General features: G+C 49.0%; 6 protein-coding genes across 6 annotated transcripts; 4 read left to right on the plus strand and 2 right to left on the minus strand.

Moving 5' to 3' along the window:
• Nucleotides 1-425: 425 nt before the first annotated feature.
• Nucleotides 426-1,041, plus strand: ABOM_000584 (uncharacterized protein; the record flags this gene model as incomplete). The annotated part of the gene is made up of 2 exons (XM_022527714.1): nucleotides 426-568; nucleotides 636-1,041. 2 exons carry the CDS (start codon nucleotides 426-428, stop codon nucleotides 1,039-1,041), a joined length of 549 nt encoding a protein of 182 aa, XP_022394330.1.
• Nucleotides 1,042-1,434: 393 nt separating this feature from the next.
• On the minus strand, nucleotides 1,435-2,340 carry ABOM_000585 (protein rot1; the record flags this gene model as incomplete). Its single annotated transcript, XM_022527715.1, has 3 exons — nucleotides 1,435-1,734; nucleotides 1,785-2,138; nucleotides 2,227-2,340. 3 exons carry the CDS (start codon nucleotides 2,338-2,340, stop codon nucleotides 1,435-1,437), a joined length of 768 nt encoding a protein of 255 aa, XP_022394331.1.
• A 365-nt stretch (nucleotides 2,341-2,705) lies between these two features.
• ABOM_000586 (5-formyltetrahydrofolate cyclo-ligase) lies at nucleotides 2,706-3,545 on the plus strand (the record flags this gene model as incomplete). Its single annotated transcript, XM_022527716.1, has 3 exons — nucleotides 2,706-2,796; nucleotides 2,850-3,359; nucleotides 3,424-3,545. 3 exons carry the CDS (start codon nucleotides 2,706-2,708, stop codon nucleotides 3,543-3,545), a joined length of 723 nt encoding a protein of 240 aa, XP_022394592.1.
• A 179-nt stretch (nucleotides 3,546-3,724) lies between these two features.
• Nucleotides 3,725-4,131, minus strand: ABOM_000587 (small nuclear ribonucleoprotein E; the record flags this gene model as incomplete). Its single annotated transcript, XM_022527717.1, has 3 exons — nucleotides 3,725-3,777; nucleotides 3,846-3,936; nucleotides 3,988-4,131. 3 exons carry the CDS (start codon nucleotides 4,129-4,131, stop codon nucleotides 3,725-3,727), a joined length of 288 nt encoding a protein of 95 aa, XP_022394329.1.
• A 452-nt stretch (nucleotides 4,132-4,583) lies between these two features.
• Nucleotides 4,584-8,069, plus strand: ABOM_000588 (nuclear import receptor MTR10; the record flags this gene model as incomplete). Its single annotated transcript, XM_022527718.1, has 9 exons — nucleotides 4,584-4,715; nucleotides 4,806-4,898; nucleotides 4,951-5,223; nucleotides 5,331-5,421; nucleotides 5,494-6,149; nucleotides 6,200-6,773; nucleotides 6,827-7,252; nucleotides 7,324-7,871; nucleotides 7,935-8,069. The coding sequence occupies 9 exons, from the start codon at nucleotides 4,584-4,586 to the stop codon at nucleotides 8,067-8,069; spliced, it is 2,928 nt and encodes a 975-aa protein (XP_022394587.1).
• Nucleotides 8,070-12,331: 4,262 nt separating this feature from the next.
• On the plus strand, nucleotides 12,332-15,428 carry ABOM_000589 (putative C2H2 finger domain protein; the record flags this gene model as incomplete). The annotated part of the gene is made up of 2 exons (XM_022527719.1): nucleotides 12,332-12,560; nucleotides 12,622-15,428. The coding sequence occupies 2 exons, from the start codon at nucleotides 12,332-12,334 to the stop codon at nucleotides 15,426-15,428; spliced, it is 3,036 nt and encodes a 1,011-aa protein (XP_022394588.1).
• Nucleotides 15,429-16,346: the final 918 nt, after the last annotated feature.

A 16,346-nucleotide genomic window follows, 5' to 3' on the forward strand; every position in this document is an offset into this window, starting at 1 on the left:
CTCCCCGGCGAGGTAAGTTCGTTCAGCGTAGGGAAATTAAGATATTGAGAATGGTAGAAAGAGAAGAAGGAAGCCGGGGAGAAGTCCAAGCTAGACAGGGCGGATGACAGAAATCATCAATGGAGGCGTGTGGTGTTCCTCCAGAGACGGACACGATTATTCAGATCGAATAACACTCAAATCATGACAATTCAAAAGAGAGAAACAAAATTGTGCACGGGCCCGAAGATCGTGACTTAACCTCGAAGGAGCTCTCCGCCTTTTGGCTTTTGTTTCCGCCGACAAAAGGTCCTTTCATTGCTTTCTTGCGCCTCAATTACACAGAACTTTGTTGATATAATTCGACTTCTCTACGAGTCGAAGAAATTATTTCTTTAGTCAAAAATTATTTCTTTGATTTTATGTTCCTCCGATCTCATCGCATAATGTTCCGTCCTCAAAGACTCACAGCTCGGCTGAGCCTGTGCTCAGTACGATGGAATTCAACTAGCAGCCCATCTACGCCGCCTTTGATGGCCAAAATCAGGACCGACCTTAAGGTTGCTATGCGTGCCAAAGATACAGCGAGGTACGTGAAGCGCGTGTAGTATACACTTTTCCAAGCACGACGGCTAACACAGGCAATGATATTGCAGGCTGAACGTTCTGCGCGCTATCATTTCCGAAACGAACAACTCCTTGAAGACCTCATCCCCAATTCAAACTGATTTGCAACTTTTATCATTAATTCGAAAGCGTATGACTGGCGCAAAAGACGCGGCGCAACAATTCGCTGAGGCCAACCGACCCGACCTGAAAGAGTCCGAGGAAAAGAACGTCACAATTTTGGAAGAGTATGCGAACCAGGTGGAGACAATAAGCCTAGATGATGTGAGGCAAATCGTGATGCAGGAGATTTCGAAATTGAAGGAGGCAGACCAAAAGGTCGAGATTGGGACATTACTAAAATCATTGTTTGCTCCCGGAGGTGCCTTAGATGGCAAGCCAGCAGAGAGATCAGAGGTCGCTAAGATTGCCAAAGAGGCTGTTTCTGGCCTCTAACAACATTAACCGGGTGGTGTATATATTAGCTACTGTATAATTGTAAATCTACTTCACTCCAATTGTGGGATAGAGCCACGGCCAGACTCCTTTTCACAAAAACGTGCCAAGTCAACCCTGAGCTTCGAGCCTTTATATATCACGAATCATTATATGTATATGAACTGCGTAAACCCATACATTCACCAGGACAAACAACCCTGGCCTTATACCAATAAAAGTAGACGATGAAACACCAGATTGAAATTCCTCCAGCGCCAAATTGTATGCAAAACTCCAGTGATCCCAACCCTTAGAATACCGTCCCAAGCATCTCCATTTGATATGTTTACCGAACTCCATAGCCGCTGGGAAGCCGAGTTGATTAAGGCGTCGGCGCTTTCAAGTTTCTCGCTAATCAAGAGTAAAAGAAGGTGATGCCACCCAGAGCAGTCGCGAACACCCCAACCCACAGCCACCGGTCAGGTTAGTAAGCTCCTCTGTAATTAAGTGCCTCACTCCAGGCAAGCGGTCCGTATCGCGGGCAACATGACGTTTACTTTTTCCCGTCTCGGACACAGGGTTCAAGGTCGTTGTTGGCAGCATCTGCGGCGGCTGATATACAAGGTACATTGGATGCATTGGTGAATCATCAAAACTCTTGAGGTCCAACCGTTGAATGCCATGATAAGGATCTTTGGAAACCTGGAAAGACTGAGATTGGGTTAGCAAGAGCAGCGTTCAAAGGTATGGCGGAAAGGTACATTGAAGGTCTCTGTCTGGTTGTATCTAGTGTACGCTGCTACACTAGAGCTACAAGGATCTGAAAGTAGCTGACGACCATCCGAGGCAATAGGAGTCAACTCAAGGGATCCGTCGCTGTTCAAGACGAACTTTCCATGCTGCCATTGCATAATGCCTTTAGGGCACGAAGGATCCACAGCTACACATAACCCAGACTTGTTAGACAGTAGAAGCACCTGAGGCGCGGTGGAATACTGACGATTGGCAACGGCGCGATAGTACGCCTCTTCATAGTGGCCATCCTCCGTGAAAGAGTAGGAGATACCAGTAAGATTCGGTTCAAGGAATTTATCATTTATCGGATCATAAAAGTCCTATGGAGTAGGGAAAAGCATATATTAGCTTAGAACCAGTGTTGACACGATGGCCTTCGATAAACAAACAAAGCGACGCAGAACATACCGGACCTGTAACAACCTTGCGGGACTTTGTTGACCAAGTGCCCACGAGTTCCGATATACTCGCAGCGCTCACGGTCGTAGCAAGTAGACTAAGAGAAAGGTATCCCGCAAGCATTTTTTCGATATGTTCTTGCGACAGATATCAACAGATACTTGAGAGGTGTAGCAAGGGAAGGATCAAGGAATCCCAGGAAGGGTCCAATTCCACGGCCCTTTCTGTGGAGCATATTCAGGCACAACCGTCGATCCAACCACGCAAATCACCCTAAAAAAGCCAATGTGCCAAGCCACGCCCGTGACACAGATACTAACTCTGAAACAAAGTTGACAAACATCGCCAGATCCAGTAGTTTGCCGTGGAGTCGGGTACATGCCACCCGATCTGCTCTGGTTACTACTACTAGTAGTATACCTACCCTCAACATCCAATATCCAACCTACACCATTCCAAGGGCCTTTTCACTTCTTCGTAGCAACATGATGGCTGGTCTACAAACAGCTAAGAAAGACCTTCGCAGAAAAATGCGCGATGTTCTACAAAAGATCCCCGCAGATTCTATCGTCAATCAATGTCAGAGACCTTATCGCTTTTGACTCATAATCAAAGGTGCTGACAGTTCATAGCTAGAATTGCCACAAACAAGCTGTTCTCTCTAAATGAATACCAAAATGCCAAAAGAATTGGAGTTTATTTGTCAATGCCGTCGGGAGAGCTATCAACTACAGCCATTGTGCAAGATGCTTTGATAAATGGCAAAGAGGTCTTCATACCCTATATCCATAATGTGGAGCTGTCATCGACACAGCAGAAGGCATCCATCATGGACATGTTGGCCTTGAATTCTATGGAAGAATTCAATTCCCTCGCCCCCGACAAATGGGGAATTCCATCTCTCGCGAAAGCTCAAGCTGGTACAAGAAAGAACTGCCTCGGCGGTATCGGAGTACCCCCCTCAGGATCCGATAAGGCCACAGATGGAGACTGGGGGCTAGACCTGATTGTTATGCCAGGGATGGCCTTCGATCACGAATTTAGAAGGCTGGGTCATGGTAAAGGATATTATGATCATTTTCTAACTAGGTACTCCAAAGAGGTTGAGAGTAAGACAACGACGCCAAAAATGCCTTTACTTGGTAAGAGAACCCTCCCCATCCATGAAGAACCACAAATTTTTATTCTTGCCTAACCGTCGCCCAGTTGCCCTCTCTCTCAAGGAGCAGACTCTGCCCTCGACCGAAGAGATACCCGTTGCAAACCATGACTGGCCAGTAGATGTTCTCATCGTCGGCGACAATGGGTGCTTCGTCCGTCATCACTAATCTGTAGCCCAAAAAAGAATTCCCTCTCGTGTCAGAACTCCGTGTATTTAATTGATGTGCAAGAGCGTCTCCCAGCGGAAACCCGTAAAAAGACATGATTAAAGAGAAGTAGATATTGTCGTAGTCTGGCAAAACATTTTTGAAATTTCTTTTCCGTACGCTTACTGCGGCCCCTATAATCACTGAACTGCTTGGATGAGTGAGACGTTATCTCCCTTAAGCAGGATTTGGCCTATGAAAGAAATCTAATTAGCCTGCTGACTGCTAGTTAAGAATAGATATAAGAAATAAACTCCATACCTAGAGGCCTGCGCTTCTCTTCTTCGGTCTTTGTAGCCAGCCTGACCTCCACCGCATCATCAACAACGAGATTCATGAACTCATCGAATCCCTGATCATGTCAGCCAGTTATCGCGATTTTTGCCCATATACGACCACATACTCTGATCTTGCCTTCTATACGAAAAGCCAATTGCTCATAGAGCCAAATAGAAACGGTGGAGCGTTGTTGAAGAAGCTTGAAAATGAAATGAATCGGCGCGAGCAAGGTCTTGCGACCACCTCCACCGCCTCCACGACCAGCCATATTGATACGCGCTGAGTGAAGTAAGACACGGGTTCAAATAGGATGAGCGATCGATGAGCCGTACTCAAGCGACTGGTAGAAAGCTATTATGGTGGTTTGCGCGGATGTTGGAGGTTGGTTTAGTGTTGGCGGGCAAGATGAGAGAAGGAAGAGAGAGCTTAACTTTGGTGGATTCAAACCGCTTCGGGACTTTGCTGCGGCTCACCAACTTTTCCCTTTGGGCTCAGGCGTCACCACATCCCACTTCTACTATAGAACCATTCACCCGATTTACTCATCCACCACTATTGAATGATTTTTTTGTGCCTGGCCCACTCCTTGTATACCTTCTTCAGGGGTTATTTAATGAGTATTCATGACCGTACTCCATAGCTGTTGAGCCTCCGGCCTGGCTGACCCCTCATCTCCGTTTCTTCTTCTCCCTCAACCAAAACATCCCACTCCAATCGACGATGGCCAGCAAGGAGGGAACCGCAGGACAGGCCTTTGGCCCTGTCCTAGCTGCGGTCGCTACAATGCAGGGAAATGTTTCCAGAACCGAGAAGGCGCATGCTCATGAGTTTCTCGAGAAATTCCAGAAATCAGTTCGTTACCCCCGACCCCTCACCCCTTCCCCGTACTAGTTCGCCTCAGCCCAATGTGTTCTTACTGACAAACCTGCAATCATACTCTAGGTTGAAGCCTGGACAATTACCCATGAATTATTGCAATCTCCCAATGTTCCTGTCGAGGCCAAGTTGTTCGCTGCGACCACGCTGAAGGGAAAGGTGAAACAACCCATGATCAATGGAAGAAGTACCCGGATGCTGATTGTTGTAGATCATGTTCGATCTGGACCAGCTGCCCGCAGAGTCCGTGCCCGCTCTCAGGGACTCGGTGATGAATCTCCTAGTCGCCTTTGCATCGGGCCCTCGCCCCATTCAGACACAACTATGCGTATGTTTGGCGAGCCTCGCCATTCAGATGACTGGGTGGAAAGATGTCCTCGCTACTGTCGGCTCAGCACTGGGGAGTAATGCTGGTGACTGCGTGTTGGAATTTCTGAAAATCCTTCCGGAAGAGGTCACAGAAGGTCGCAAAATCAATCTGAGTGTATGTTCGACAGACAATATCCCACCTACCTACCCATTCATCACGCAATCGGCAACGGCTCGGCTTCGTACAACCATTAATCAAACTCTAATACATGGCCTTATTAGGAAGACGACCTCATCCTCAGGACGAAAGAACTCTTGGAAGATAATGCAGAGCAAGTGATGCACCTTCTAATTCAGTATGCGCAGTCATCACGTATGTACACGTTGCTTAATGCCCTTCGTGACCCACTTCACACACATGTACTAAAGTTTATACCGACCTTAGCAACTGCATCCACCAATCCTCGTCTCCTGGACTGCATCACGTCTTGGATGCGCGAGATCCCCGCTTCGAAGATTGTCGAATCGCCCTTGTTGGATGTCATTCTGAAGGCACTTGACGATGACGTGTCATTTGAAGCCGCGGTGGAGAGTGTTTGCACTCTCTACAGAGATACTCGGGAGGTGGACGACTCACTGCCGATTATACAGACCTTGTATCCGCGCCTAATGTCCCTTCGTCCAAAGATCGCCGAGGCTGCGGAGGCCGAGGATACGGATGCGTTCAGAGGCATTACCAGACTTTTTGCGGAGGCTGGTGAGGCTTGGGTTGTGCTGATCGCCCGCTTACCGTCCGATTTCCGGGGCCTCGTAGAGGCTGTCCTAGAATGCTGCGCACGAGACTGGGAACGCGACGCTGTTTCGCTAACTTTCGTATTTTGGTATGAATTGAAGCAGTATGTCACACTGGAGCGGTATGCCGATGCACGGGTAAGCTACAGCGATGTCTTCTCCAAGCTGGTGGATGTTATGGTCAAGCACCTTGAGTACCCCCGCCCAGAAGAGGGTGAGACCGATCTGTTTGGTGGGGACCGGGAACAGGAAGAGAAATTTCGTCACTACCGACACTCAATGGGAGATGTCCTCAAAGACTGCTGTGCTGTGATCGGAGTGGCGGAATGTCTGGCCAAGCTTATCAGTTAATCCAACAGTGGATTTCCAACTACGCCTCCCAGGCTAGCGATGAACATGTTCCAAATTGGCAAGAACTTGAAGCGCCGCTGTTCAGCTTGAGAGCTATGGGCCGTATGGTAGACCCTGAAGAAAGCCATGTTCTCCCGCAGGTAATTCCTCTGATAACACAAATACCAAACCAAGAAAAGGTTCGATTCCAGGCCATCATGGCCTTGGCTCGCTATACAGAATGGACAGCACAGCACCCGGAAACTCTTGAGGCACAGCTAAACTATGTTATTTCTGGATTTCAGCACAGCTCCCCGGAAGTTGTTCAGGCCGCAGCTCTGGCTTTCAAGTTCCTGGGTACTGACTGTCAAAAACTACTCGGAGGACATATTGCTCAACTTCATTCGTTCTATGAGTCTGTTATTGATAAGTTGAAGCCAGCAAGTCAGGAGGAGGTAACTGAGGGTGTGGCGGCTGTGGTTGCAGTGCAACCACTTGAGAAGATCTATGAAACGATGAAAATGTTCTGTGACCCGATCATGGCTAGAATCATGAACCTGGCGAACAATGCGAAGGACGAACAGGGCCAACGGGCTGTCGCTGGTACGTATTCACGGGTATTCAAGGAAATGAGCATGCTAATTCTGTCATCACAGACCATCTCCAATTGATTACGATCTTCGTGCTAGTGGTGAATCCTTATGTGTCACCCCGCGAGGAAAATCCCGCTGTCAAATATTGTGGCGAGGTCTTGCCCATCATGACGACTATTGTCATGAACTTTACCTCATCTACGCCCATTTTGGAGCGAGTGTGCCGCTGCTGGAGAAACATGCTTATTTCCTACCGAACAGCCATGACTCCATTATTGCCTACACTAGCAGAGAGCCTCGCAAATGGATTCCAAGCGTCACGAGAAGGATGCTTCTTGTGGGCCACTGATGCAGTCGTGCGGGAATTTTCCGAAGGTGCTGACCTTGTCGATCCAGGCACGAGTCGTGCCGTCTTCCAATTTTACGAGCAACAGGCGATCGCATTCTTGCGTATTCTCAATGACTTGCCCCCCGAGAACCTACCTGACGGTAAGCGCTGGACGAACCTGCCCTTTGCCTATTATTATTTTTTCCGTGCTGATCTTAATCACCCATAACAGTGATTGAGGACTTTTATCGTCTTTCTTCAGATGCAGTTCGGTACTACCCCAAAGAGTGTATTACTTCATCCCTCTCTGTGCCGATCTTCTCCGCAGCCCTTAGCGCCCTTACTTTGCAGCAGATCGACCCTCTTATTGCCACATTACATTACTACCATGACCTGTTTAGCTTCGCTTTCGAAAAGCCCGCAGTGTCCGGATTCACCACCTCTGATGGGGATCCGTATATGAATCCCCCGGAAATTCGCGAGGCAGTCAAGCAGTTAATTGCGTCTCAGGGACAAGTGCTTTCGCAGCGACTTCTAACAGGAATGTTGTTCTCGTTCCCCGCAGAATGTTTCCCAGATGCGTCCGGTGTGCTGATGTCACTCTTCGACTTGATGCCACAGGAGGCCGGGGCTTGGTTTCAATCCACTCTCCAGATGCTGCCAGCGGGTACGATGAAGGCCGGTGAGGCCGAACGGCTACTGAAGGGGATATCTGACAGGGTACAATCGGGCGAAATCCGCAAAATTCGTACTCTTCTACAAGGTAACACTTATCTTACCGTTTTTCTCCCCTTTTTCTTCATCTTTTAATATTGGTTCGTTCCCTCGAGCTAACAACTGCAGACTTTACGAATTCCTATCGGCGACGAAATGTGGCACCTCGAGAAGGGTTGGGCCGGTTGGAGGCCACCCGGTTCCGGTTTAGCGGATAAGTTCTTCATCGACCAGGACTTAACAAGTCACAGACAGCTCAGCTGAGGAGGTCGGGCCTGGGTGATGCTCATCGCCCGCCCTTACTAGCCCCTGTGGCGGATTGGGGGGAAACGCCAATCCATGCAATTTAGTGCACTCCATGGGATCAGCAAGCAATACAGTACACGAAGCGTTGAGAAGCAGCCCCCCGACTAAGAAAAATACAAACCATAGATTGCCCAGTACCTGTATATGACTATATTTAGTTCATGCGGTCCCTTCGCATGACTCATGATGGATGGTTTCGCAGTCACTGGGTCTGGGACAGCGATACAGTCGCAATATCCATTGTAATACATCAGTATAATAGTCAAAATTTATGATTGGAAGATGTAGACAGGGAACAGCATGACAACTTTACACACTCTGTCTCTACTAGTAAAGAGAAGCTCCGGTATCGGGTTCGAGCACATGGCATATCCTAATCATATCCTGAAACGCAACTAGTTAGTAGAAGACCAACTGACCTTATGCATGGGATCTTCCTTCAACCCTGAGATCACCAATGAAAAGCATTGTGTTGACTATGACCGATCATGATCACCAATTAGGTCATCTCCATTGTCATGCTGACCAGTTTGAGGCAAATACACATCACGAATGTTGGGAGTTGTCTCTAGACACTTTCATATTATGATGAACACAACCTTGCCCCTTCAAGTAGTTGGCATTAGTATTCATGATTCATTTCTCCCTAGTGGAAGTCAATAGTCTTGTTTCAGACAGAGCCGCGTCAGTGGTATGCCTTGGGTGAGATCTCCAGATCAACATGCCTGTAATAATGTATACGCTGCATCAAGGGAAGAAAAAATGGCACACGCCTCTGATAATCCCTTCCCAGTGAATCTCACGTGGGTATCACTGTGGTGCAACTCAGTATAGACTCCAGGCCAGTGATCGAAAGATTTCAGCTTGTTAACCTTGGGGAAATGATCATCAGGCTGAGGCTTATGCAGGAGCCAAAAAGCACTCGGCACGAGACCCCTTAACGGAAGTAAACGAGCTAATTCCGAATGCGCAAGCATCTTGTACGGCCTCAACAATTCCCCAGCAGTAGCCTAGGGATGAGCCGGCTCCAGACTAGGCAAGCATACTAACACCAGGTACCCAGTCGGGTGATCATCAGGTCTATCATTTTTTATCGCCCGAGTTCGGGGCGGGTACGCGCTAAATCCGGGAAAGAAGGATAAGCAGGTAGAGCAAATGTAGGCATCCTGGTTGGAGACTAGGTAGAGCATTGCGAGGTGGCTGGTGGACTAGGACTGGGGACGATATTGTGGACTGATTTGGTGCGGCGATCTCATGATGCGTAGGTGTTGGCATTGAGTTGACGGAGGGATGGGTCTGAAGGGCGCTGCTCAATGGCGGTGCTGATGGGGAGATTTGCCTTTCTGCGATCTGTTGCCATTCCCTTTTCTAAGTTTTATTTTAATTTTTATTTAATTTTGCCCTCTCTTCCCGATGTGGACTGACTAGCTAATGAACAGTTCCTATAACGTGGTTCGAGCCGGAGGACAGTACCTGAGAGAGACCGTTTGACAGGTAACTCCGAAAGCCAGGTAAGGGGCACTTGATGCGACTAGATAGTTTGCCTACTATTGTCTGCAAGGACCTTGAGCATGGTACCTGTAACATGGTGTGCTCGTTCATGGGAGTAACGGAAGGTACCAGGGCGCTGGTACGGGCTACGGAGACTTTCGTCAGGACTACTAATTTTGTCACCAATGTCCATATCTGTCAGATGCGGACGGACAATATATATGCATATCAGTTACGTACGTACATCGGATCCTGCCTAATATGTCTTTACCACGGAGACATCTCACTGATCTCCTTATCAGATAGATCATCAGTGGTCCCCATTTGAGCGGAGGGTGGTTCATGCGCTGGGATCATCAGGTACCAGTGAACGATCGTCCTTAGTCAAGAACACCTTTGAGTGTTTCAGATATTTTCGGTTCCCGAATTAATTCTTATACTTACGCTATATTTTTCGAAAAAAAAAATCATATATTGTTGATTATTGTTATAGTGGGATAACCGTCAAAAACAGTAATTTAGGCTGCGGATCTTTGCTAGGTTGCCTTTTTTTTAGGAAGCGAGGGTGCGAGGCTGAAGGAAAAAGCAATATAGGCTCCCAACAAGCCATGTTGTTCTTCTTCCGCGGACCTCAACGCCTAGCCACAATGCTCATGCAGTACTCCTCGAGCATCTGCTTTACTGGCTTTCTTCCATGCATGAGGGGATTTCAGCTTGTAGATCTATACCGGTAATTTTCTTTTCAGCCACAACAACACGCACTAAAGATCATCTGGGAATGCAGATCAACCCCGCCATACAGGCAATCAACAGGCCCACAATGGGAGTTCGAAAGCATTGGTCGCTTGTTTTACTTCTCGAGGAGCGCCACTACGAGGCTAGTGAGCCAGCTTGGCCCAAGTAATTAACGAATAACTGCTATTGTTAGCCCACCAACGAAAGGATGGAACGGGAAGATGGTCCCATCCATGCTCACTTGACCACAATTATCCGCATTAACCGCGTCCATTTCAACTCGATGAGGATTGTTAGTCGCAGGCTGCATGTGTCCCGAAGCAGATCTCAGATGGGTTGGCTGTATGGTAGTGTTTCGTGTCTCAACAGGGTCCATCGATATGTCTCCACCCGGAATGTCAGGCACCGAGTTGTCAATTGAAGGGCTGTCAGTCACAAGGTTCCAAACCCTAATTATCATTTTCAACGCTTCTTCCGACGGAGTGAACTTTTTGGCAGGTTATGCGCAGAATGGTACCTATAGAGTGGCTCTACTATGGTTTTTGTGCTGCACCATAGTTTTTAGAGTAGGGTACAGCACGTCATGTCAGCTGAAAACGACTGCCTCTGACTGGTTGGCTAAGATTCTAGTTGCATTCTGTAATACTTCGGTGCAGTTCTTCTTACATGAATTAATTAAATCCTTGATCGTAATCGATCTTAATCTCAGGATGATCATCCTCTCTACCCTGCACGATCTCCTCGTTACCCGTTTCAACAGACAAAACAAGGCCACCTCTAGTAAACCGGAAAGGATGCGCAAAACCCACGATATCCTCTCGCCTTCCCTTTTGAGAAGTGATTGGCCGGTCAATTGCTTTTTCCTTTGACACTTGGGTGATTTCCCGCGGTTTGATTTACATATCAAAGCCGGGATAGTCGCGAACCTGGAACTTAAAACACGTTCTAGTGCTAGAGGAGAAAAAGAAAAGAAAGCGGAGATGGGGAAAAATTAGCGATGAGGGTTGATATTCATTTTGCTAGGATAGCAGATAGAACCCACTTGATGCATGAAATGCCGACTGACCACGAAAAGAACTGGATAATAATAACACTCTAAAGCCGAAGTATGTGGATACCCCACTTAGAGTCATGGAAATGGTTGTTGTGGCTATCATTATACGAGAGAAAAAATTGATCTGGTTTTTCTTTTTTTTTATTTTCTTTTCTTTTATTTTATTCAATTTCTCTATTTTCCATTAATCATTACTGGATGAGTTAATTGAATCCTTCCGTCGCTGAGTCCTCTATATGAACTCGTCTGTCGCCGCCTGTTTTCTGTTGGGAAGCAGTAGTACTGAGCAGGTACTGTATACGACCGACCGGACTGTTACAGTACAAAAAGTGTACTTTATATATTTCCAATCACCTTCCCCTCTTTTCAAACCTTGTCGCGCGCTCTCTCTCCGCCTTTCAACTTCTCCAATTATTATTCCATATCACTCCTAGCGATCATACCACCACCTCTGCAACTTTTCCTTTTCTCTCTCCCATTTTCGCCTGTGTTTCCGGATTTTCTACCGGCGAAGTTCGATCTGAGATTTCGGTCGGAGTAGAGTTTTCAGCTCGGAGACCATCCTTTTCTCTGTCCAGCCGTCTCGGGAACGCTTCGGCTTTCCGTCCACACGTTTTTCCCCACGGGGTTTTTACTCAACTCGTCCTTGCGCCGCCGCCATCCTTCCCATCTTTACTTCCGGGCAAGAAGGAGAGAACCCTTTGATCTATTCCGTGTCCATGGCAAATTTCCCCTGCTTGTTAACCTCTCCGTGAAACCTTATATCCGCCTCCTTTCCACCCCGGACTCGGGCCGTCATCGCCCGGTCTGATGCCCCGACGTATTCGGTAACTCTCCGTTCTCTGCAGGTCAACGTCTTGTGCGTTTTGGGCGACCGGGAAGTCAAGGAAGCAAGGACGACCGTCAATATTTCGGTCCTTCTCGGTTGGACCGAGTGAAGATGACCTTGGCGGTTGGTACAATCAGTGGTCTAGACCAAGGACCCAAAGGCATCCGCAGAGAACGAGAAGTGGAGATCATGGACAACGATACCATCACTATCAATGGCGCCTCGAAGAAAAGGAAGAGGGTTCGAAAGGTCAACACAGACCGTAAATTCGAATGTACACACGAAGGGTGTGGGAAAAGCTATTCGCGTGCGGAGCATCTATACCGGCATCAGCTGAACCGTAAGTGAGACCCCACACCACACCGGTTATCGAAAGATGACTGATCTCTCTGATGGCTTAGATACGCCCAAGCAAATATATCGATGCGATTTCCCGGATTGCTACCGCTCCTTCGTTCGACAAGACCTCTGCATTCGACACCGTGAACGTCACACCACCCAAGGCTCTCAACTCCAAAAACGCGATCATTTTGCGCAAGCTGCTACCAACCAGCCTCAGAGCCCGCACCATGTACCCCACGTCAGCCAAGCGACTGTCGTCACGCCCCCATCCATACCTACACAAATGTCAAGCGCTCAGTCGAACGGAGTTGTTCCGATATCTCCTTCTTCATCGTCATCTCCCTCTGTCGGCCTGAATTCCGTATTTAGCTACCAGCATCATATACTACCATCGCAGAATGAAAACACTTTCCCCCGGTCAAATAGCTTAAGCACCCATGGGAAAAGTTCTCCTCCAGTACCGAAGAGTTACAGTCCTCCGGCGCTACACAATACGTCGTATGGGACGTTGAGCAACCATCAGCCGACAAATACTCCCATCGGTGAAATCCATCATGACGCACAGTCACACCATGGCCAGACATCCACTACACAACCCCAAGGCGCTGATGGAGCCTACTCCTCATTGCCGACAGACGCCAACGGGTCGTCTCTGGCTGATACTGTACCATTTACCTCCCAGGCTGGTATGCAGATGCCCGTGAATGGTTACTCGGGTCTTTCTCTAGCCCCGGCAACAACTTCTACACCGGCGACACTTGATCAAACAGCCAACATGGGCACTTTTGATGCGATGTCGGGAATGATGGCTCCCGGCTCGACAATTGGAGACCCTGGCTTTGATTCGTTAGCCAACTGTGTCTACCCCATCTTTGGTAGCGAGTCATACAATAGATCCCCTTTTGCAATGGCGGAAGACTTTACGGCGTGGCTTTTTAATGAACCCGTTCCCGGATCGTCGTCCATGAGCTACCCTGCAGCGACTGGTATGGTGCCGAATTACATGGACCCTACGCAACTACAGAATCAATTCTTGTTGGGTGATCCAGCCTATGGGACGTTTTTGAGCGGCGTTATCCCGCCCCATCATCCCATGAGCGTTACCAGCATTCTGGACCCTGGTTCACCCCGCGCGATTATATCGGAGGAAAAGCGGCAGGAACTGCTTCATCTCATGGCGACTCGCTTTAATGAAGCCGCCTACTCGGCAGTGGCCAAGCGCAAAGATGCTCTAATGGATGGTGATATGGACGATGACAATCACGTTTTGAGCTTGCGCATGATGCAGACGTACATTGGATCGTACTGGTATCACTTCCATTCTCAGCTGCCCATCCTGCACCGGCCCACCTTTTTCGCCGATCAGGCGCCAAACCTGCTTCTCCTAATCGTTATAGCCATCGGCGCGTCCACGCTGGACAAGATTCATGGCCCAGAGTTAACCGAAGCGGCATCCGAGCTGGCAGACTTCATTGTGTGGCACCTTAGGTGGGAGCTCTTCATGGACGCTGATTTCCGGCCACCTGCCAAGCTGTGGGTCTTCCAGGCCCTCTTGCTGCTTGAGGTTTACGAAAAGATGTATTCTACTCGAGCGTTACATGAACGAGCCCATATTCACCACGACACCACTCTGACCCTAATGCGTCGCGGCAGCTCTTTGATTGGACGTTCCGCATTCGACTCACCCGCAAGCTTGAGAGACGACCGGCAGGCCCGGTCGGCGTCCTGCTCAACGACGACACAGGACTTCTCCGCGGACGAATCGTGGACGCACTGGATCAAAGCGGAAGCCACCCGGAGAGTGGCGTTTGCCGCTTTTGTCCTCGACTCCACCCATGCCACTATGTTTGGCCACTCGGCTAAGATGGTCGCGCATGAGCTTCGTCTACCTTTGCCCTGCGACGAGGCTTTGTGGTCAGCGACCAGTGCTGCCGAAGTGGCGCGTGTGCAGGCTAGTCTCCATGCTAACGGAGTGAAGCCAGTCATGTTTTTGGATGGCCTCAAACGGACACTTAATGGGCAACGGGTCCGGACCAATGCCTTCGGAAGGACCATTCTCATGGCGGGCCTTCTCAGCGTCAGTTGGCATATGAACCAGCGAGATCTCCAAGTCAGTTCTTTGGGAGTTCCCCAGGCCCTTGGCGGTCGAGATAAATGGCGAGCGGCGCTACTGCGGGCCTTTGATAATTGGCGACGAGATTTCGACGAAGCGTTGGGACAAGCCGGGACACCACCACCTTTCCCAGGGTACCGGGTTCAGCATCCACTCGATGACGACAATGTCTTTGAGTCCCGCGACGTGCTGCACGGCCTGGCTCACATGGCATCGCACGTCGACATTGTCGACTGTCAAATCCTCGGCGGGGCCACCCGACTCATGGGAAGAGCTATCACTGCCAGAGACTATAATGCCGCGCGTGAGAAGATGACTGAGCGATGGGCTACAAAGGCGTCAGCGCGAGACGCGACTTTCTACGCCCTCAAGTTTCTCTCCGAATGTTTGCTGAGCGGCGAGTCGGAGGAAGGGGAACTTTACTCGGGCCGGGATGACTATCTTCTCAACCGGCCGTGGGTGATCTACGTTGCGGCACTGGTTGTCTGGTGCTATGGATACGCTCTGGAAGGTCCGATTCGTTCACCACCGAAGCTGGCCACTGTGGTGGATCAGCGCCGCGACATGCAAGAGTATCTCCGACGGGTGGGAGGCGTGCGCTCACCCAACGACCTGGAAGCCATGGAGGGTCGCAACCGGTGTCTGGGGATGTTGATGATTCTGCGGGATGGATTTGTCAACACGCGATGGGAGCTGTTGGCGGAAGCGGCTAATTTGTTGAGCAGTTGTATTGAGAAGTTGAAGGGCCGATAAGTATTGATTGATACATCGTCCTGGGTTTCTTTTACATATTCGGCTCTTTCCCGTGTAGTTACGGGTTTCAAGGGGGGGGTTGTTCTTTGTTTGGGAGCTGGTTGATATCCTTCTCACTTTGTGTTATGTACATATACTATTATTTTTGGGGGGTCTGTTTATGGGTTATGATTATGCGGTGATACCAATGGGATAAGCGTTGTCTTCTGCATGCTTTGTATGATTCTTGGCGAGTAGCTTTGAGTTTAGAAATGAGTCGGTTCAATGATAACGATCGCAGTAATAGAATCGGGGCTATGAGATGATATACTAGTACCTACTAGTAGTAGTAACTTCGACTACGGAGTCGATGTGGAATGACGTCCCAAATGGGGAAGGGCCTGGTTCCCAATGAGGGAACGGTTACCACAACAACGGACACTCCACTTTCTCCTTTTCTCCATCCCGCCTTTTCAACTCTTATCAACATTCCAGTCCAACCTGTTCCTTGGTAACTCTCTGGTCTTGACGTGCTGGTCAACCGTCAATCCTCCATTGCAACCATCCCTGCCTTCATTCCCCCTCGCAGCAATCCACACAACTCTATACTATTTCCGGAATCTTCCTCGCAATCGCTCCATAACAACAATTCGAAAAGATGGTACGTGGCCCCGTCTGATTGTTGCTCTGCAATCCCTTGGAATACTGGCAAGAGAAACATGGCCAGCGAGGCGAAGGAGGATGCCCAAGAGCTTGCAGGGAGTGGTTGTTTATCTCCTACTGGATCCAGGGCGAGATCTCATTCAGTCCCAATGAATCGATTGGATTGAATTGCCGCCCCTCAACCTCATGCGCATTCCCTGGTTCGCCGTCTTCCGACCCATTCCATCAACAATCTTCCCCTCCTCATTCTCCCCATTACACCTGCATTTTCCATCT

The sequence above is a fragment of the Aspergillus bombycis genome, assembly GCF_001792695.1.
Source record: "Aspergillus bombycis strain NRRL26010 chromosome Unknown contig00002, whole genome shotgun sequence".
NCBI lineage: Eukaryota > Fungi > Ascomycota > Eurotiomycetes > Eurotiales > Aspergillaceae > Aspergillus > Aspergillus bombycis.